The sequence below is a fragment of the Pseudorasbora parva genome, chromosome 18, assembly GCF_024679245.1.
Source record: "Pseudorasbora parva isolate DD20220531a chromosome 18, ASM2467924v1, whole genome shotgun sequence".
Taxonomy (NCBI): domain Eukaryota; kingdom Metazoa; phylum Chordata; class Actinopteri; order Cypriniformes; family Gobionidae; genus Pseudorasbora; species Pseudorasbora parva.
Window position 1 is genome coordinate 42291227 of NC_090189.1, and position 22500 is coordinate 42313726.

General features: G+C 42.3%; 2 protein-coding genes across 2 annotated transcripts; both read left to right on the plus strand.

Annotated features, from left to right (window-relative positions):
* Positions 1-11733: 11733 nt before the first annotated feature.
* LOC137046058 (zona pellucida sperm-binding protein 3-like) lies at positions 11734-13695 on the plus strand. The gene is made up of 8 exons (XM_067423111.1): positions 11734-12263; positions 12445-12563; positions 12638-12741; positions 12818-12995; positions 13107-13224; positions 13308-13390; positions 13463-13554; positions 13625-13695. Exons 1-8 carry the CDS (start codon positions 11817-11819, stop codon positions 13693-13695), a joined length of 1212 nt encoding a protein of 403 aa, XP_067279212.1. The 5' UTR covers positions 11734-11816.
* Positions 13696-16090: 2395 nt separating this feature from the next.
* LOC137046059 (uncharacterized) lies at positions 16091-20501 on the plus strand. The gene is made up of 4 exons (XM_067423112.1): positions 16091-16235; positions 17330-17428; positions 19688-20218; positions 20314-20501. Exons 1-4 carry the CDS (start codon positions 16091-16093, stop codon positions 20409-20411), a joined length of 873 nt encoding a protein of 290 aa, XP_067279213.1. The 3' UTR covers positions 20412-20501.
* The last annotated feature ends 1999 nt before the right edge of the window (positions 20502-22500 follow it).

Sequence of the window (22500 nt, forward strand, 5' to 3'; positions counted from 1 at the left end):
TTTAGGCGTAGACACACACGCGGAATCACACAGCGAAATACACCTGGAGATGATGGTTCGTTTAGGCGTAGACACACACGCGGAATCACACAGCGAAATACACCTGGAGATGATGGTTCGTTTAGGTGTAGACACACACGCGGAATCACACGGCGAAATACACCTGGAGATGATGGTTCGTTTAGGCGTAGACACACACGCGGAATCACAGCGAAATACACCTGGAGATGATGGTTCGTTTAGGCGTAGACACACACGCGGAATCACAGCGAAATACACCTGGAGATGATGGTTCGTTTAGGCGTAGACACACACGCGCGGAATCACACAGCGAAATACACCTGGAGATGATGGTTCGTTTAGGCGTAGACACACACGCGGAATCACAGCGAAATACACCTGGAGATGATGGTTCGTTTAGGCGTAGACACACACACGCGGAATCACACAGCGAAATACACCTGGAGATGATGGTTCGTTTAGGTGTAGACACACACGCGGAATCACACAGCGAAATACACCTGGAGATGATGGTTCGTTTAGGCGTAGACACACACGCGGAATCACACGGCGAAATACACCTGGAGATGATGGTTCGTTTAGGCGTAGACACTGTATAGGCAAAATTATATTAACTCCGTTGCATTTCTGAATAAGAGACAAACCTTAGCCAATCGTGTCTTTATAAAGATTTAATCCTTGCAAGAATGAATCCACAATCAACCAGGCAATGCCTGCGTCGAGTGTGAACTGGGGAAACAAAGGAAGGTCCAAGCTTTTATACCCGTGTCAGTGTTTTACAAAAACAAAAGGAAAGATGAAACAAATGTCTCCCCCCCCCAACCCTTTTGTCATGGGACACAATGGTCCCTGTACCTACAGAGGGAAAGTAAGAAACACACACACATACATGGCCCCCCTTCTGTCTTAGAACTCATTTAAATGAAAAGCAACAAACAGTGGTCTTAGATCTAATTTAGATTAGCCGACACCTCTGATGAGGGAAAACTCTCAAACTAGGGTTCCCGTCCCTACCCCCTGGGTTTCAAAAGACACTGTCTTATGGTGTTTTATTATGGCAGAAACAGATGTTGACTTCTTGTGTGAACTCAAACATAAATTATAAAAATTTCTTCAACAATTCCCCCTTTTATCATTCTTTGATAACTCAAAAGAAAAATTTAAAATGTGTATTAATGTTGTTCTCTTCAAGCCTCACAGTCCAGGCGCTCGAAAAGGGTGTCATGGCTTTGCTTGCTCCGTCCTTTTAGTTGCCAAGATGAATCCCACAGTTGTACGCCCAGAAAGTCAGGAGGATTAGTCTTTGATGTGCTTGTATTCTTTTCTGCTCTCTTAATGAAAAGGCACCACCTCTCTTCAGATGGACCAACTATGGTTGTATATCTTGTCCAATCACCTTCTATGCGCGTCTCGATTTTGCTGGCTTACAATAGGTTCTAACTTGAAAAATGGTTGCCTCAGCGCCACGTTTTGCCAGTTTCTCTGCTCCTCAGATCATAATGCCAAGTGATGTTTGTGTTTGATCTTGGCCCGCACAGACGTGTGCCTCCTGCTCCTCTCCTCTCAGCTCCTTCTCCCCGTCTGCAATGGCTCGCATGCACCCATGTCTCTCTCTCTCAGCAACCTTGACGGCCATTTGTGTCGTCATCAGCATGACAAAAGCTCTAGCCACTTTTACGCCTTCCAGCTCTAAGGTCCCATATCACCATATCGGGTCCCTTAACCTGCACACAGATCTTAGACAAACAGCAAAGACATTTCTTTTGCAATAATTCGCAATTCTATTGATGTAAGCTATTGTTTACCCCCCTTCCATTCCTATGAATGGTGGTTTTCCGAAAAACTTTTTTAAATGGGCTCAGATTTGCTGTAGGCCTCTGTTGTTGTTTTTTTGTTGTTGTTGTTTTTCAAAAATGTTCATCAAATACTCAAATACTGTACCGCAGACAGTTTAGTTTTTCAAAAAATTTCATCAAATACTGTACCCCAGATAGTTTTATATTTAATAATTCCCCCTTTGGCTGCCTGGTCATCCATGCAGCCATCTAGCATAATGATCGAATAATTTTGGGGGTAAACAAGGCTTGCCATCACCACACCATTTTGAATGGTGCAGCCACATCATTTCCACAGCTGTCTCTGCTGTTGTGGCGAAGGTCTCCATACTCTGTAAAGAAGTGAAAGCATTTTTTGTTAATTTCACATATCAAAAGACATTATGGTTCCTTTGACTGCTGCTCTGCCCCGGCCTTTGCAGCCTCATCTGCTCTCACGTTTCCTGTTGAAATCAAATCTTTGTTATTAGTGTGCGCTGCGCATTTACAGATATCAACCCGGCCAGGCAAGAAAAATTGCGTCTAGAGGAACAGACACAATTCGCAAAATGGCGAAATGGTTTCCAGTGTTTTCACAATGCCCCAAAATCATGCGCAAATCCGAACGCAAAACATAACTGTGTGTAAATTGTTACACCTGTACCTTTCATCAACATGCTTCAGTCAGGGCTTCAGTCTTAACCAGGCAATCTTTATCTTGATTCTTTCGTGTTTCAGTGAAAGTAAATATACGATTCATATTTCATATCTGAGAGCCGGGCTAAGTGAGGAAGCACTCTCACTGCACTCCTGTCAATTTAGGGGTGTGAAACCTTCAAAATCCAGTACACGACACCTTGTTGCTATCAACTGTTTAGTGACACATCCAACATTCCTAGGACAGATCCTCAGTCCCTCCTCAGAGACCAAATACACACTTTTAGAAAACATGAAGGAAGAAACAATCATTGTTTCTCTTGATTAATCCAAATCATCACAGACTCCAATAGAGGTCCAATTCAAATTGAACAACAAAAAATAAGTAATATATAGATAATAATTAATCTAAGCCCTTAAGTCTATATATATATAAACATCCTTCAGTTTATGTTTGTGCTTTGCCCACAGTTCAGATGACTCCTCTGCCCAGGCATGACTTATGTTTAAAGCTCAAATGTCTGAGGTCACTATCCTCAACCTCAAATTCATGTTTATATCTAGATCTGTACAGTTTCTCACTGTACATCATATTCTTATGAACATAAATCAAAATGTATTAATGTTGAAAACTTTATCAGAACGACATAATTATGTGGTTATATCACATTCAATTAGCTTGTTCACTCATCTTTCTCTTGTGACATTAATGATTAATCATATTCAATACCCAATTCTTTATCAGTTAGGATATAATAAGGTATAATATGATATAATAATTAGGATTTCCTTCAAAGAGCATTTTTTCATTCAATGTTTTGTCAATTAAAACTCCAAAATTATCATAATTTTACCAAGAACTTACAAATGGTTTTCATATTATTTAATCTTCTTTTCTTTTCGGCTGTTCCCTTCAGGGGTTGTCAAAAACAAATCATCTTCCTCCATCTAGCTCAGTTCCCCGCATCCTCTTTTCTCAGACCAATTACCTTCATGGTCTTCTTCCCTCTTCCCTACATCCATAAACCTTCTTTTTTTGTCTTCCTCTCAACCTCCTGTCTTTTCCTTAGTGCAACTGTCTCCAAACCATACACCATCGCTGGTCTCACTACTGTCCTCTACACCTTTCTCCACCCATTCCAACCTGCCTGCACAGACTTCTTCCCCTACTTCTCTTTTCCCTGTAAACCTCACTGTTCCACTTGGTTTCCTCTCATTCATTCACATGTATGCTGTCTTGCTGCCTTCATTCCTCTTCTCTCCATATCAAAACCTCCACCTTTCTAGACTTTACCCCACCTGCTCCCTGCTGTCATACAAATTACTTTAATAAAGTATTCAAATTTGTACTATAATTCCAAAATTTATTTTAAACTTGTTTTAAAACAATCCCTATTTTTACCTCATCTCAATCCCAGTCACACAGAGAGCATCACAGTCCTTTTTATTTTTATTATTCTCTTACATTAATCGTAGTTCTGTTTATAAGTCATATGTCATGCTTTCCTTCTTATGAACCATACAACTTAAACCTTTTTTTTATTTATTTATTTTTATTTTATTTTTTTATTCCTTTGTTCGCCCTCCAGCATTTCATAAATGCGATGGAGTCTCTGGATAATTTCAATAGTGACTTCAGCCAATCTGTCACTTTGTCTCTGTCTCTAAATCTATAGCATTTACTAATCCAGAGTGTAATTCAACATCATAAATGACAAAAGTAGTCATAACTACCCTTAACAGACAGAGCTGGATATCAATCCACTTAAAGCTCGTCCCAATTTTATTCTGGATCATCTTCTTTATCAGATTCAGAATAATCAGCTTCTTTTAAAGTTTGTTGTTTAACTCTATTATATGTAGTGCTAAAACACTACCTTAATCAGGACACATAAATATGAACTGCTCATTCTCAAAATTTGCTTCTACTTGGTTTCTCAACCAGTTTCAAATCATGTCTGTTCACTTTTAAGTTGTCTTTTAGAAGTCAGCTGATTCCAAATGTATTTATTTATTTATTTATTTATTTTTCCGTCTCAGTTTTAACAGACACTGTGCCATCCCTGCTTCCACAAGCAGCCTCTCTCTCATTTTATCTCTCTCTGTCTCTTACACAGATAATCTTTTCAACAGCTTCTGAGACTTTAACTCAGAGCAACTTATAGTATTAAATTCGGTGAAATTGTTTCAAGTTATCTTGAGTTTAAATACCTTTGTTATCCAGACCTTCTTTTTAAACTTCAAATTTCGTCCTCATCTCAAAGCCATCACCATGTCTCTGAATTATCCTCTGCCATATCTAATGACCTGCAGGATTTAAAACTATGATATAGACATATTAGTTCAATATCACACAGTTTTACTGATACCAATTAATACATTTTGTTCTGATCTCCAGAAAAATTAATGACAATCACCTCATGGTCTCAGCTGGCTCTTGAATGCCCCTTACCATCATAACTTTCCCTCAGGGTGCTCCCTGGCATTCCCTGGCATTCAAACACAATATATGTGCGGGTTTTTGTTTTGTTTTGGTGAGCGGTATTGAAGAACCTTTCTTTGGGGCAGACTGCTGTATCTCTGTCTGGACTCTCGGCCCCTACAAGACACAGCTCCCCCCACACAGTGAGTCTGATTGCCTTATACAGACATCTGTTCAACTTTACACACCTCACATAGACTCCACCCTCCTTTTGGGGGCGGAGTTTGAGTGTCAGCGTGATCCCCCTGGCTTAGGTTGTTCTGCGTCAGGCCACACAGAATCTTACCCGTCATTGGGAAAATCACTTCGTGCCCACTCCCCGCTTGAGATCTTTGACCCTCAACAGGATCGGCTGTGTTTTGGAACTTTGGGGAAAGTGCATTCAAGAGTCACTAGAGCCGTTTGGTCTGCTTACTATTGGTAAAACATGGAGACAGGTTAATTACAACACAACTTAATCATTAAAATTAATAGATTATACTCAGTACATCTGGTCATAACAATTTAATGTTCTGTGACCAAAGCCATCAGTTCTGTACATGGTGATGAGTAAAGAGCAGGCATGGAAGTTACTGGTCATATAACAGATTAGTCTAAAATTTCAGTTCATTTTGTAGTCTATATTTGAAAAATTTGAAATATTCTTCATGAATATTTATCATTGCCCTCCCTTTTGGCAATCGTTTATTTTTAATAAATCTTTGTCTCTATGATTGTCAGCTGATGCCTTGTGTCTTTATCCTATGACATACTGTGACACTGGTCCAGATATCAGCTTTGAGCTAATTTGGGAAGAGAGAGAGACTCTGAGGCCTTCAGGGCTGGCACACTGCATTCTCACAAACTTTTCACTCTTCACACTACCTCAGTGTAAGATCTGGCTATGAATTAAAATTGGTTCCAAATAAACATCAGACATGTTCCTTTTAACTCTGTCCTTGGACTGAGATCACATTTTCAAATAATCAACCCAAAACATCAGCTTCTAGGTTTTCCAACATATTAACTCACCTATAGTTATTTCAACAATCCAATTTCAGTCAAATAAGCATTATCAAAGTTTTGCAAAAGTGAGAAGAGCAAGAGCATATTTATTTTAAATCCTCTACATCAAAATGTATGTATCTTTGCAACATATTTTATCGTCTTTAATTTTATCTCATAATTAAAATTAAAATCATCACAACTCCTTCTTTCCAAAAAAATATTATTTAATTTATTCTTTATTTAGTTTCGTTTTCAAAATTTAGTCTGGTGGTCTCATTTTGCCACATTTTCAACACCTTATGGGTGAGTGGACACAGTTATGTGCAAAAACGCCCCGCTGACCACACATGAACACTTATTCAGCAATCGACATGTTTCAGTCTGGTTCCCAGTCTGTAAGGTGGTGTCTAAAGCGGCAATCGCTCGGACAGTCAGAGAAGAGCTCTGGTCCAATAAAACATACAATGTCTTGCAATTAATGGTATCATTCATCTGCTTTTTCAAAACAAAAATCACATTTAGCTATCAGATTCCCTCAGTTACTGGGATCTTTCCTTCAGGGTTTAATGTTATCAGATTATACAATCCCTCAGTTACTGGGATCTTTCCTTCAGGGTTTAATGGCATTCCACCCATTTTACAACCCATGAATAAGCATTAACACCTAGAAATTTGAATTTCTTTTGTTCTCAATTTATTTGTAGCCAGTTAAGTTGCCGTATAATTTTCTAAACATAATTTAAACATTGCTGGCCATTTTCTTAATACGTTCTGCTTATTTATTTCAATTGCTATCTTCAGAGCAGAGCTGCTTACAGCATTTGCTCTCTAGTCTCAAAATCTTTATTCGGACTAATCAAGTTACTTATCATGCCATTCAAATTGTTAGCTCTAATTTAGTTATCATAAATTATCTATAGCTTAATCAAAGTTCATACTCACCAGCGATCTTTAAACAGCTGTGGCTTCTGTGTGATCAGACAACATTTTCCTTTCCCTGCTATCAGTTTCATTCAACACTGTTATTTTGCATTTCTCACACACATCCCCCACAACAGCCCTTAGATTAATCTCCTCTCTTCAACAGACCACTTTCAGCCTGGTGAAACACAGAATTCCCTCTTTTGGAAATCATAATTAATTGAATTAATTTCTCTATACCTTGCATGCATTTTTGGCCATATAATTTTCCCATTTGACAAAAACACCGGTGTATCATATTCTGCTAGCTTGCTTTGGGATTTCCCCATATTGGCAGTCTGAGTCTGTGACCTTTCGCGTGCACGCTAATAATCTGTAGGACGTCTCCGTACAGATCTGATCCTTAACCCAGGTCAGACAGTTCGGACGCTTACTCAAGCGCCCTGTGATTTCAATTCTCCCGAAATTTCTTGATCACTCTTGTGATCTCAATTCCCCCAGAATATCTTAACCACCCCTGTGATTTCAATTCTCCCGAAATTTCTTGACCACTCTCGTGATCTCAATTCCCCCAGAATATCTTAACCACCCCGTGATTTCAATTCTCCCAGAATATCTTGACCACCCCGTGATCTCACTTCTCCCAGAATATCTTAACCACCTACGCAATCTCAATTCTCCCAGAATATCTTAACCACTCAATTGATCTCAATTCTCCCAGAATATCTTGAAAACGGAGACCACAGAACTCAGACTTCCCCTATGGTTTTATCCTTAGCAATTAATTTTCAATTTAATTAAACCAAATTTAAAATTCTTCCCCAAATTTGTAAGTTTGTCTCTTACCAGAAGCGTCCCGTTGCCACCCCGGGTTCGTTTTCTCTAATTCCAGTGGTTGGACCCTCCAGGACCCCTAGAGCAGCCGGCCCTTCTCCCTGAATCAGTCGGGGTAAGGCTGTGACTCTAACGTCCAGGATGATCGGTCACCGTCCGCTCTCAGGGTCCGGAAGGCACATCCAAGGAATCCTCACTTCTGACACCAAATGTATAGGCAAAATTATATTAACTCCGTTGCATTTCTGAATAAGAGACAAACCTTAGCCAATCGTGTCTTTATAAAGATTTAATCCTTGCAAGAATGAATCCACAATCAACCAGGCAATGCCTGCGTCGAGTGTGAACTGGGGAAACAAAGGAAGGTCCAAGCTTTTATACCCGTGTCAGTGTTTTACAAAAACAAAAGGAAAGATGAAACAAATGTCTCCCCCCCCCAACCCTTTTGTCATGGGACACAATGGTCCCTGTACCTACAGAGGGAAAGTAAGAAACACACACACATACATGGCCCCCCTTCTGTCTTAGAACTCATTTAAATGAAAAGCAACAAACAGTGGTCTTAGATCTAATTTAGATTAGCCGACACCTCTGATGAGGGAAAACTCTCAAACTAGGGTTCCCGTCCCTACCCCCTGGGTTTCAAAAGACACTGTCTTATGGTGTTTTATTATGGCAGAAACAGATGTTGACTTCTTGTGTGAACTCAAACATAAATTATAAAAATTTCTTCAACAACACACACACGCGGAATCACACGGCGAAATACACCTGGAGATGATGGTTCGTTTAGGCGTAGACACACACATGCGGAATCACACAGCGAAATACACCTGGAGATGATGGTTCGTTTAGGCGTAGACACACACGCGGAATCACACAGCGAAATACACCTGGAGATGACGGTTCGTTTAGGCGTAGACACACACGCGGAATCACACAGCGAAATACACCTGGAGATGATGGTTCGTTTAGGCGTAGACACACACGCGGAATTACACAGCGAAATACACCTGGAGATGATGGTTCGTTTAGGCGTAGACACACACGCGGAATCACACGGCGTAGACATGTACGCGGATAGCTCAAAATGCGTATAGATAACACTTGCCTTTAGAAAGTGCGTGTATGTTTACGCAAAGTCATGATTTCATGTTGCTACGTGGCATTGATTCAACAAGCTGCTGAAAGCATTCTTTAGAAATGTCGGCCCATATTGATAGGAGAGCATCTTACAGATGATGGAGATTTGTGGGATGCACATCCAGGGCACGAAGCTCCCGTTCCACCACATCCCAAAGATGCTCTATTGGGTTGAGATCTGGGGACTGTGCAGTTAGGGTTAGGGTTAGGGTTAGGGTTAGGGTTAGGCTTTGTGACATGGTGCATTATCCTGCTGGAAGTAGCCATCAGAGGATGGGAACATGGTGGTCATAAAGGGATGGACATGGTCAGAAACAATGCTCAGGTAGGCCGTGGCATTTAAACGATGCCCAATTGGCACTAAGGTGCCTAAAGTGTGCCAAGAAAACATCCCCCACACCATTACACCACCGCCACCAGCCTGCACAGTGGGAACAAGGCATGATGGATCCATGTTCTCATTCTGTTTACGCCAAATTCTGACTCTACCATCTGAATGTCTCAACAGAAATCGAGACTCATCAGACCAGGCAACATTTTTCAACAGTCTTCTGCTGTTATAGCCCATCCGCCTCAAGGTTGTGATTATCTGAATGTGGTGTGTGAGTGAGTCGGTTCTTCGGGTTGTGTGTGTGTGTGTGTGTGTGTGTGTGTGTGTGTCCTTCGGTTGTGTGCGTGTGTGTGTGTTCTTCGGTTGTGTGTGAGTCAGTTCTTTTTGAAACATTGAAACCTCTTCATGCACGGATGAACCTAACTAAAACATCTCTGGTTAACTAGAAGAGCATCATTTCATTGGTGTGTTATAAGAGGCGATCTGGCGCTCTTGCCGCTGTTATCAGTGGCGCGTGCATGTGCAGTCGACACACAGACGAGCGCTTCAATCGCTTAACGCCGCTGCAGAGACTTTCTATTTGTTCCGGTCAGATCACGAAACAAAATGCATAAAAACTGTCCAACCACTGATGATATTTGGTATAGATGCAAGAATTAAACATGAGGTTTATATTAATAAATGAACTATTGAACTGATTTCTGGTTTTTAACGGACTATCATTATAAAATATTAATATTAATAATACATTTATTTTGTAAGCATGAATTACCAGTCATTGTGTGTGTGTGTGTGTGTGTGTGTGTGTGTGTCACCTTGTCTCTTGATTGTCATAATTTAAACCTTTCATATCATAATATGATCAAAACCGAGCACATATGGAGGTCAATACAATTCATTCTCAAACGAAATCCTGCCTTACAGCATATTCTGATGCGTTATTAATGAAATATGCTATTAATGATTCGTTATTAATGAAATATGATCCCAGCAGCGCCACGCTCAGGTGACTGTATGTATAGCGACATGTTATAGGCCCAACTGGACGTGTCATTACTGAACACTCGTTCTCTCAGGAAATCGTGAAGTACAGCACATTCTGAGGGTGGTGATGTTCTGGGGATTATATTTCCATAATAACACATCAGAATATGAACGTTATCACCTCACATCCGTTCTGTTTCAGTGCCAAAGCTTGCATTTAAAATCCCCTCAAGAGCGCGTTTGCTCAGAGATATTAATGCCTCTCAGGTAATAAGACAATAATTCCATCATTATCAGCTAAAAATACAGTTAAAATATTTATTATAATGTGTTCACGACACAACTCGTGTCGGGACGCGGCAGATCAATGACTTTATAACTCGCAATTGTGAGAAAAAAAGTCAGAATTGTGAGATAAAAAGTCGCAATTATTATTATTTTTTTATTATTTAGTGGCGGAAACGGGATTCCATATAAAAGAGTTCAGTAATTATTAAATAGTATTTTGCAGTTTAATATTCACAGACGCTAGTGTATATTCGGCAGTCTGGAGTATATATCCAGTATATAAGTATATATCCAGTCTGGAGCCCTGCGCTTAGATAAACACGGAAGCGACTGAACGCAGCTGTGGGTAGGCCTATGTAGCCTATACAAAAAATATATTGATACTTGGTGCTAGAGTATCGATAACGTCTCGTCGGCATATCGATTTTTTTTTGTCCCACCCCTAATAACTATGATCTCTTTGAAACATCTGTGTATTTGACAAATATTGCATTTATTTCACTCCATCTTTGATAAACTATTCAAACAGCACAAGCATCCCTATAGGAAGCAGAAAGTGTCGGACTTCATGTTTCGGTTTTTAGCTCCTTGCCGGAAAATTCATGTCGGGTGGCCATGATTATTTTCCTGTTTGGATTAGTTCAAATCTGTCATGGATGTTTGCAGCTCAATCTGACAACGGATAGACCGGATAATAGCAGTAATTTTAATGTGAGCTTATACAGGCACATCTGCTTCATAATACGACATAAAAAGCTATCTTTGTGGCCAAATGTGTTACTCTGGCCTTGTGGTGGCTTGGACTGCCAATGGGAATAAGATATTCATATTTAGACGTTGGTCAGATGTCCAGATATTGGATATGTATCTGATTTAAAAACACATCTGGGAGTGGCTCAAAATGGATGCAATATATATATATATATATATATATATATATATATATATATATATATATATATATATATATATATATATATATGTATATACATTTGCGTTTATATGCATGCAACAAATTTTGATCTGGGTTAGATGTGAGTTAAAAAAAATCTGATTTTTTTGTGCCAGTGTAAACGCAGACATACAAAACGCAGAGCTGTGGGTGCCAGAGATGGATAAACTCTACAGGTCCAGAGGAGAATCAAAGGTAATCAATTAAACTAAAAGGGGAGGAGCCACCTTCACTCAATGCTGTACAAAATGGCCAAGCCAAGCACTGGTGTGTGTTGTGGCATTTGTGTCAAAGTTTGCTATGATGGAGTTTCTGAAAGGTGTCTTAGTGGTGGTTGTGATTGGTGCATTTGATCTGCCTAATGCATGGGGAAGTTTGAGATACAGTCAAAGTCCAAGAAGCATGGGGCCAAAATCAGATCCAGCTTCCAGAAGTCCTGCCCTTTCTCCTCCAGGGCTCCGGAACACTTTGCAAGTGTCTTCTCAGTTTCAGAGTCCTTTGGGTTCTTCCTCCAGAGGCCTTGCACAGGAGCCTTTTGGCCTTCAGGAGAAGCAGCTGTTGCAGGGTCCAGTGAAGCCTTTGGATTGGAAGTATCCCGTTGTTCCCGAGGTGCAGAGCGAGTTGGCGGTGAACTTCCAGTTGAGGCAACCCGTGACTCCCAGCAGCGTAGCGGTTCAATGCGGAGAGAACCGGGTTCTTGTAGAGGTCCAGCAGGACTTGTTTAGCAATGGTCATTTGATCCAGCCAACTGGCCTGTCTTTAGGCGGCTGTCCTGTTGTTGGTCAGGACTCTCAGTCTAAGGTGCTCATCTTTGAGTATGAGTTACAGGACTGCAACAGCGTGCAGATGGTAAGTACTCCTGAATCTGTTTATTCTAGTTGAGGATATCCAAAGTCCTCAAGGAGTGTCAGTTCACATGGCTGTAGTATTTGCAATGCCAGGGCAGCTGGTATAAACCTTTCTTAAAGGGGTGGTTCACCCAATCATCTTAGTGAGGAACAGTTGTTTTAACTACTTCAATCTCTTCCAGATGAATGAGGATGAGCTTGTCTACACCTTCTCTCTTACCTACACCCCTGAGGCTCTTGCAGGTACTCCGATTACCCGGGTCGAGGGTGCAGTTGTTGGTGTTCAATGCCGCTATCAAAGGTAAGTGGTCTGTGACTTTCACTTCCTCTCGCGCAACGGGGAGCCCATTTAATGGGTCCTTTAATGAACCACAGGCTTCAGAATGTAAGCAGTGATGCCTTGAGGCCAACATGGGTCCCTTATGCCTCAACGGAGGTTGGTGAAGAAGCCTTGGTGTTCTCCCTGAAGCTTATGATGGGTTAGTACAGGTTTTTGATAAACAAGAATAAGGATTTATTTTTTATTTTTCTAAAATGTTCCCTCTTTCTCTGCAGATGATTGGTCCAGTCAGAGACCTTCATCCCTCTATTTCCTGGGTGGCATTATTAACATTGAGGCATCTGTGAAGCAGTACAATCATGTGCCTCTGCGTGTGTTTGTGGACAGCTGTGTGGCCACTCAAGGGCCTGATGTGAACTCCCTTCCGAGATATTCCTTCATTGAGAATCATGGGTAAGGTCATGGCCCTTGATGCTATAGGACCGTTTTGGTTGCTTTTTAACCAGTCATGGCTAGGGTCTAGTTGCTCACTTTCTCTATAGTTGAGTTGCTCTTTGTCTTCAGGTGCTTTGTGGATGCCAAGGCTACAGCTTCCAGCTCCCGCTTCATGCCTCGGTCCCAGGTTGACAAGGTCCAGATCCAGCTGGAGGCGTTCGTGTTCCAGGAGAGCTCCAGTCCTTCTGTATGTACTACGCATATCATGAGTTAATTCGACTTCTCTTCCCATCTTCTTTGGTTTTCTGACGTGTCTGTCATCCCTTGCAGATCTACATAACATGTGTTGTGAAGGCAACTATTGCTTCTGCACCCAGTGACGCTCAGCACAAATCCTGTTCATTCGCCAATGGGTACGTTGCACTTTATCTTATTTTAAAGCTGCCTTTGCTCATGTTGAAGGTGGTGTCTTTGTCTTGGTTCAGGTGGTTTGCTGCTGATGGAAATGACCAAGTTTGTGGTTGCTGTGACTCAACATGTGGTCCTGATGGTGGAATTGCTGCTTCTCCCTATGGAGGTTAGTAACTTTTGCTCTTAAGGTTGCGTTTGACGTCTTAACTGCTCTAACCTGGCTCTCCTCTCTCTAGGTGTTCAGTGGGAAGGCAAGGCTACACTTGGTCCTGTGGTGGTTCAAGGGCAAAAGAAAGTTCCTCAATAAAGCTGACATCAATTCTTGCTTGTATCTGACTTGTTATATTTCTTTGTTCTCCCTATCATATTTCTGTGCTCTCAAAAGGCTTGTTCAACTTCATGCAGCAACGCACAGACTGGTCAGTGGCTTACTTTACCAGTGCATTCTGGGTAGAAGTTGTCTGACGTGAGATCATGCCAATTCCAAAGTGCTGTAAGTGGCTCGAGCAGCTGACTGGTGCTTTCTTCGCAGCTTCTCCAGAGCGGCTGCTTGACACCGTTTCATGATTGGCTGGCTTTACGGCATGACAAGCACTCATTTGGTCCCTTTAGTTCCACTACTGGTCACAAATCTCTTACTCTAAACTATTATCATTTAGTTGCAACATTATATTGTCCTAAATCAACTGAATACTCATTAGCCTTCACTTCAGTGATAATGCAGTTTTTATGTTGAGCTTCATAGACCCTTTTCACATTTCTGGGTTTCTCAGTGGAAGTCATCGTAGTTGAGTTCACTTTTATAGTGGTGACTGGAGGAGTACATTAAATATTGTCACCATTTGCTCAAATGGCAAAATAGAAATGCAGTAACAGTTTCATAACTTTCAAAGAGAGAGGGAAAATAGCCAAACAGCCATACTCTTGAAAAATGCTTATTTCTAGAGAGAACAGATTTGTGACTAAATGATTTATAGTAAAATAAGGAAAAATCTCTTACTACTACTATGAATGATCATATCAGCAACATCTCCAATTTATATTACTAATGGTAGTAATTTAATACTAGTAGTTATTAGGGATGTCACAACACTAAAAAATCCAATTAATAAAATGTTGGAAGAGCAAAAAAATATATGTTGAACTAATTTTCTTACATGTGCTTAGTTAAGAAGACTGAGTTTGGTGTGTTTTTAACAGTCTTAGTGCATTAAGCCACGTTAAGCGTTTTAGCTGTGGAAAAACAGCCAGTAAATCGCATGCAACCCATAGCAACGCGCTATGGCAACACTTGATGACCGACTATGACCGACTGATAAGAAAAGTCAGAAAACAAAATGAATTTAGCCCTTTGGAAGATTCAGTTCGAAGGCCGGTAAGCGTCCTCTGGAGGAAGAACACTGTATCGCATCTTTGGGACAGATACGGATAGGCTTCTGTGCATTTGTGAATCAAGGCCACGGACAGTCTTAAAACATTCCACAGGTACAAAAGCGCATATTCAGGGGCATTCTAAGAAGAACACCAATGCAAAAGACTGTGCATTAAATTACAGGTGTGTAATTTACACATAATTAAATGTGTGTGTGGATCTCTCGCGTGCATTTGTGGATTGCTTTGTGTGTGTGGATCTCTCGCATGCATTTGTGGATTGCTTTGTGTGTGTGGATCTCTCGCATGCATTTGTGGATTGCTTTGTGTGTGTGGATCTCTCGCATGCATTTGTGGATTGCTTTGTGTGTGTGTGGATCTCTCGCGTGCATTTGTGGATTGGTACACGCGAATGTGGATCTCTCGCGTACATTTGTGGAAGGTTTTGATACTGTTTTCTCTCCATATTTAGGTAGTTTTTTCAAATCTCTGGAAAAAAGAAGAAAGAAGAATGTGACGTGCTAAAGATTTATAGATATTCTTATGCCTCTCCCTGATTGGGTAACGGTAGTACAAGACAAAAACATTCAAACTGATCTAATATCACACAGTGGAGCTTTAAGGAATAAACGTGCCTGCGTTCGTGGGGCAGAGGGTTAAAGATAGCCTAGACCTACATTTATAATGCAAAATATTTATATTAAAGATCAATAAAAATATACAGCTTTTGCAGAATTATAAATGTGTATACTGTCACTTCAGACATTTAATGCGTCCTGGTTGAATATGTTTCCCAAAAATGGGAAGTGTTTTTTACTTTCTATTCATTATATAATCCTAAATAAAAATGTAGGCTACTCTACTGTTTTCACCATTAATGATAATAATAAATGTTCATTGAGCTCAAATCCTCATATCAAAGTGATTTGTGAAGGATATGTGACACTGAAGACTAAAATGATGATCAATTCAGCTTTGATCACAGGAATAAATTATACTTTACTAGGCCTATATATTCACACAGAGAGAGAAAAGTAATTTTAAATTGTAAAAATATTTCCCAATATTGTTTTTGCTGTATTTTGGATCACATACATTTAAGACAGAAATATACAAAAGATGGATAAATTCGCGTCATTGGCCTCAGCTTCGCGCTCGACTGGCCATGATGTGTGACGTCACAGGCGCGGCAGTTCTGATCGTGACGTCACAGACGGACAGTGCTTATAACCCGATCGCGCTGAGCAAGTTGAGTTCGGCGAATATCAGAGTGAAAAATCTGCACGAAGTGTCACACACACCTGAAGTCTCCTGGTAAGCAGTTGTCTAAAATGTCGTCTACAGTAGCGAGACCTGAGGAGATGGAGAGTAGCGACGAAGAGTTCGTGGATGCGTTTGAGTATTTACCTGAGGAGAGCAATCCCAGCGCCAGCGCATCAGATCCGGCGGAAAACAGCTCGCAGGACAGCCCAACAGGTGAGGGATGGATTAACACACATCAACACCGAGTAACGGGTACAGAAATAATACAGGGGACACCTGGGTGCGTCTAGAAAAAGTTGGCAAGAGCGCTCTTTTAGTAAAAATAGAGTTTGGTTCAAAATAGCAGCCGAGGGAGTATTTTGTTGCCATAACAACAGCCGCAACAAGAGCAACCGAGAAACCCGCAGCGTAATTCAAAAACACTACTTAATGTGGGACGAAATGTACTTTTAAGACTTTTTCAGTCGAGAATGTACTTTAAATCTCAAACCTGAGTTTATTTCTAAAGAGAGCGCATATCTGATTTGGCGTTTTCGGAGTTCTGCGATCCAGTCGATCAGCGGCGCTCATCGCTCGTTTACCCCGGGGAGAGCAGCCTTTCCTCGGCGTGACCTTCTGACGTCTGCCGCTGACTCTGCTGTCTCTGTAGTGGTTAAACATGACATATAATTCGTCAAATCTTTGGTCTCATGGATCTATATTTTTTTCCCCTGGCAAATCTTTAGGCTGAGGGCAAAGTTAAGTTTCATTACTTTATGTTTAAGCTATTTAACTTTACGTTACTCTTGTCTTGTCCCACACACCAACAATGCCCCATTACAACCCCCCCCCCCCCCTCACGAACTTGACTAACACCTGCAACCCCCCCCCCCCCCCGGAAACACCAATTACACCAATTACACCACATCTTGTCTTGACTGAATTGTTTGCTTTATTTCTTCTTATACCTTTTACTCGTACTTTTATAATGGCTATAATACATAAACTGACATTTTAAAAAAGAGAGAGTTGTGTTTTATTACAGTGATAATATGCACACTTGTCTGAAAGCACATATTAATGTGTTTAATGTTTTAAATATAAACGAAAAGAGGCAGGGTTGTGTTTGATGCCCGTCTAGGGAGAGGGCCCTTTGAAATCCCATAAAAAGTTGTTGTTTTTTTAGCCTAATTCGAATTAATTGGCTCCTCCAATTGATGTCATTATTGATTTAAAAATATATTGCTAACACCAACTGAGAGAATGCTTGTTGCTGTAAGTAAATTATGGGCCAGGCCAGCTAACGTCAGGTTGCCAACATTAACCAGTTTCAGAAACAGCCAGTGACACAGCAGCAGTAGCAGCACTGGCCAGTCCTGGCTGCTGTCCTGGAGATGAGGCTGAGAGCAGAAATGAGGAAACACAAGGTGAGATCATTGCTCAAAGGGCGAGCTCTCCCCTTGCTTCCTAATTGTAAGCTGTTTACCTTAAATAAGTAAGCCTTTTGATTCAATGTGTGTGCTATTGCCTAGTGCTATTGGAGTGGTGGAACGCGTGGCAGCACAGTGTAAAGCTACTAGCCCTACTATTGCTTATAATGTGTGATATATTCTCAAACTCCTTAATAAATGATCTGCCTATATTTCTGCACATGTAGATGTGCCTACTAATATAACTGTGTTCTCAAGCGCACACAGGTAATATTGATTTGAGCAATATCACAGCAGATCTCATCACTGATTTCACAAACAAAAAGACTCGTCAGTGGGCATTCTGGGATGTAGATTACATCTCATTTGACTTTATTTTATTTTTATAGTTGACATTTTTTTAAATTATGGCAGGCTTAGCTTATTTGATTGGTTTCTGAGGGTACAGTTGTCTCGCGTTCGCCTGTTCAAAAATAAATGTTTTTAATTTAAAACTTGCATTAGTATCATGGATCAAAATGACAAACCCGATGTAGCCTAAGGTTTAAAGGTATTTGAGCACAAAAATAGATTTTTTATTTATATTCAAATAATTAAAATAAAATCATTCAAAATTGAGTTTTCATTTTGCTAACCCGCACCGTACGATGGCATGTGTAGGGGCCGACTGACATTGAGAGTATACGGGGCCCAGAGTTTGGTGCTACGCCCCTGCGGCCATTTTACTGCTGTCTCTATCGCAGAATCTGACGTTCCGAAGCGCGAAACTTAAATCACGTGAGCGAACTCAAGACACATAACGACACTCAGAACGCATTATTCATTACACTACAGCATCGCACACAATATAACTCACATTTATCATTTATTAAGGGCTGAAATGTTGCACGCATATGTAACAAGCAAAGTATTTATCATAATAATGTTTGAAAATATCAGCTCTACTGTTATATGGGGCAAGGTACTTTAGGTTTGTTAACTGTGCTTATAGAAACTGAAGAACAAAGAATGCGCATCAGGTGAGTTTTAATCGTTTACGTTTTTATGAAGCCACTGTAAACGGTATCGTCGTTACATATTACAATGCTAGCTTACTTTGTTGTTAATGACAAAGCCTGACAGTGTCACTGCTAAATACCCGTTATATACAACTACAGACCAACGTCTGTATCCATCTATCCATTTATCCATCAATGTATTCATCTATTCATTTAGCAATGTATTCATCCATTGTTTCCGCCATGTTTCTCACGGACACGCCCCTAACTCGTACAGATCTTCCCACTGGTATTTACGACTTTGTGGTGATGTTCTTGTGCGTTTAACTCGTAAAAACTATCTTCACGATCCTTAACTTTATGACTTGAATGCAGCAATAAATAGAGCCTTCTCGCAACTTCCATATTTGGTACCGGAAATTCGTAATCGTCGTGGTAATCTTCTTCCTCACCAGTCAGGGCAACAGGCAAACAAATGGCGCACGCAACGAGCAAGAGTTATTGTAGCTTACCGGGCTGCTCTTGTTATTCCCAAACGCAGCCATATCTGTCGTTTTATTCCTTCCCTGTTGATGGTGAAGTTTAACGGAAATGGGTTCAGCCTATCCAGGTGGGATGATGGAACAAACTATCCTGCTTGTGTACTACATCCCTTTTAGCGCTAAGCGGCGTATGACGCACCTCTGTGGGTAAATATAAAACCAATATATTTATAACTCGTATTAGTTAGAAAAGTCTTTAGTTTTATCATATTTTTAAAAGAAAAATACGCTGTAGCGAGTTTTTCCGAATAAAACCAAGCGGCTGGAGGCGTATCGTGTGGGCGGAGCTAAAAAGTCAGGTGCACACGCAGCTATTGCGTTGAGAGCGTTTGAAAGCTGTGACATCCTAATGGGCCGTTCACACAAGACACGAATGAAGGTAATAAAGCGCCCTATTCGAGCGGGAACATTTTGAGTTTCCTTGCTTCATTTGCGCTTGACATTCACTTCACAACAGACGTGAATTTGCATCATGAGAGGGGCTTCTGCCAGGCGGCTGAATGTCTATTCGCGTCTTTGCATTGACGTAAATCACTTGCGCGTAACGCTTCATTCGCGTCAGGTGTGAACGCACCTTGATGGTTTATCAGCGGTAAATATGTTCTAGTCATGTTTGTACATGATTAGTTCATGATTTATAATAACTCATGACTGAAGTGTTACATTAATCATCAAGCTGTAATCTGTGCTAATAAAACATGTTTCTAAACTTGCAGAAAAAACCACTAAATGGAGGAAAGTGAGGAAGGTGGTGAAACGAAGCTTCCAAACCGTCTCTAACAGAGTGTGTGCTCTTGTGAAGCGTGAGTCTGCAGCAGCCACGGATCCACTCGAGACCGAGGCAGCGCGTGATGATGCTCAGCCATCGCCGAGCGCTTCTGTGTGCTTTATCACCTTGGAAGAATATATTGAAATGAAAGGCTCTTCAATGAAGGAAAAAGATGCGAGAATCATCATGAGGCGACTCTTTGAGACTCTCAAAACCTCCTGGGATCTTGGGGTTTACCCGCCAATCTATGTGCATGAAATAACCATCGACCCCAACACACTCCAGATCAATATAATTGACCCTAATACTCGGGCACCAAGGCAGCCATTGAAGAATATGACAGAATTTCAGCAAGCTTTACTCGAAGCCTGGTTTGATCGGTGGGAAAAATTAAAGTACGCAGAATCATATTTCAACGTGATGTACGCGCTGGTCGACAACATCAAGCGCCCGTTTTGGAAAAGGCGCGTGTCCTTTGGTGAGATGAATAACAATAAAGATAATGAATGTTAGTCATAGTAACACATTACCGTACCTCATGACTAATCTGCTTTCCTCTAATCTCGTTCACAGAATGCTCCTTTCTTCTCTGGCGACTGGCAATACAGCGAAGGTCTGAACTGGAGACAACCTTGCAGGACGTTTTAAATGATCCCTGGTTCAGCCGATGATCAGTTAAGGAGAATTTTAAGAGCTCTTCCTTTACTCCACTGATCCACACACAATTACAAACAGATTCAACAACAGGCAATAATCGTTTGTCAAAGGGGGAGTGGCGTCAGTTAAGGGGGAGTGGCGTCAGTTAAGGGGGAGTGGCGTCAGTTAAGGGGGAGTGGCGTCAGTTAAGGGGGAGTGGCATCAGTTAAGGGGGAGTGACGTCAGTTAAGGGGGAGTGACGTCAGTTAAGGGGGAGTGACGTCAGTTAAGGGGGAGTGGTATCAGTTAAGGGGGAGTGGTGTCAGTTAAGGGGGAGTGGTGTCAGTTAAGGGGGAGTGGTGTCAGTTAAGGGGGAGTGGCATCAGTTAAGGGGGAGTGGTGTCAGTTAAGGGGGAGTGGCGTCAGTTAAGGGGGAGTGACGTCAGTTAAGGGGGAGTGACGTCAGTTAAGGGGGAGTGGTATCAGTTAAGGGGGAGTGGTGTCAGTTAAGGGGGAGTGGTGTCAGTTAAGGGGGAGTGGCATCAATTAAGGGGGAGTGGTATCAGTTAAGGGGGAGTGGCATAAGTTAAGGGGGAGTGGCATAAGTTAAGGGGGAGTGGTATCAGTTAAGGGGGAGTGGTGTCAGTTAAGGGGGAGTGGCATCAATTAAGGGGGAGTGGCATCAGTTAAGGGGGAATGGTATTAATTAAAGGGGCAATGTAAAAAAAAGCGCCACTGGGGCCCGGATGGCAGTGAATTTCCTTTTTTCTTTTCCTCTCTCTTCTCTCTCTTCTCTGTCACTCCTCGTGCTTCCGTCTCCTTTCTCTCGCCTCGTCTGTTCCGACTCACAGGTGTTGCAGATGCCGTGACTGGAGCGGTGTGGAGCTACTTCTCGTGAGTGCCCTTGACCTGTGGGAGGTGTGGGGGTTAGTCACAATCGTGGGCGTGGGTGGGTGGTGATCCGTTGCGGTGTAATTATTAGTTTTTTTGGGTGGGGGGGTAGGGGGTTTAGGGGTTAGTCACGTACGTGGGGGGGGGATACGTTGCGGTGTAATTTGTTTAGATTGTTTGTTTGTTTCTTGGGGGGGGGAGTTCGGGGTTAGTTATGTTCGTGGGGGGGTTGGGATCCGTTGTGGCGTAATTCGCCGTTTTTTTGGGGGGAGGGGGGGTGTTCGGGTTAGTCACGTTCATGGGGGGGGGGTTTGGGATCCGTTGTGGTGTAATTCGTGTTTCTGGGGGAGGGGGGGGGTGTTGCAGGTGTTAGTCAAGTTCGTGAGAGGGGGGGGTTTGGGATCCGTCGTGGTGTAATTCGTGTTTCCGGGGGGGGGGGGGGGTGTTGCAGGTGTTAGTCAAGTTCGTGAGGGGGGGGGGGTTGTAATGGGGCATTGTTGGGTGGTGTTTGTGTGGGGGGAGGGTGTTGGGTGGTGTTTGTGTGGGGAGAGTGTGTTGGGTGGTGTTTGTGTGGGGGGAGGGTGCTGGGTGGTGTTTGTGTGGGGGGAGGGTGCTGGGTGGTGTTTGTGGGTGGGGAACCCCCAACTCTCACACCCTCACCCGCTCACAGGCCGGAGGTGCTTATGGGACGGCGCTCTACACTCCCAGTCATGGCGTCCGCAGCATTCGGGGGTTTGGACAGGTGAGGTGAGAGAAGGAGACGGAAGCATGAGGAGCAACAGAGACGTGAGAGGGGAGAGAGGAAAAGAAGACATTGTCCCGTTCCCAAAATGCACTGCCATCCGGCCATAGCCAATGGGGTCAGACTCATTCCCCCACTTCCCCAGGGTTGACTCCCCCAGTTCACTCGCCCAGGGTTGACTCCCCCAGTTCACTCCCCCAGGGTTGACTCCCCCAGTTCACTCGCCCAGGGTTGACTCCCCCAGTTCACTCCCCCAGGGTTGACTCCCCCAGTTCACTCGCCCAGGGTTGACTCCCCCAGTTCACTCGCCCAGGGTTGACTCCCCCAGTTGACTCGCCCAGGGTTGACTCCCCCAGTTCAATCGCCCAGGGTTGACTCCCCCAGTTCACTCCCCCAGGGTTGACTCCCCCAGTTCACTCCCCCAGGGTTGACTCCCCCAGTTCACTCGCCCAGGGTTGACTCCCCCAGTTCACTCGCCCAGGGTTGACTCG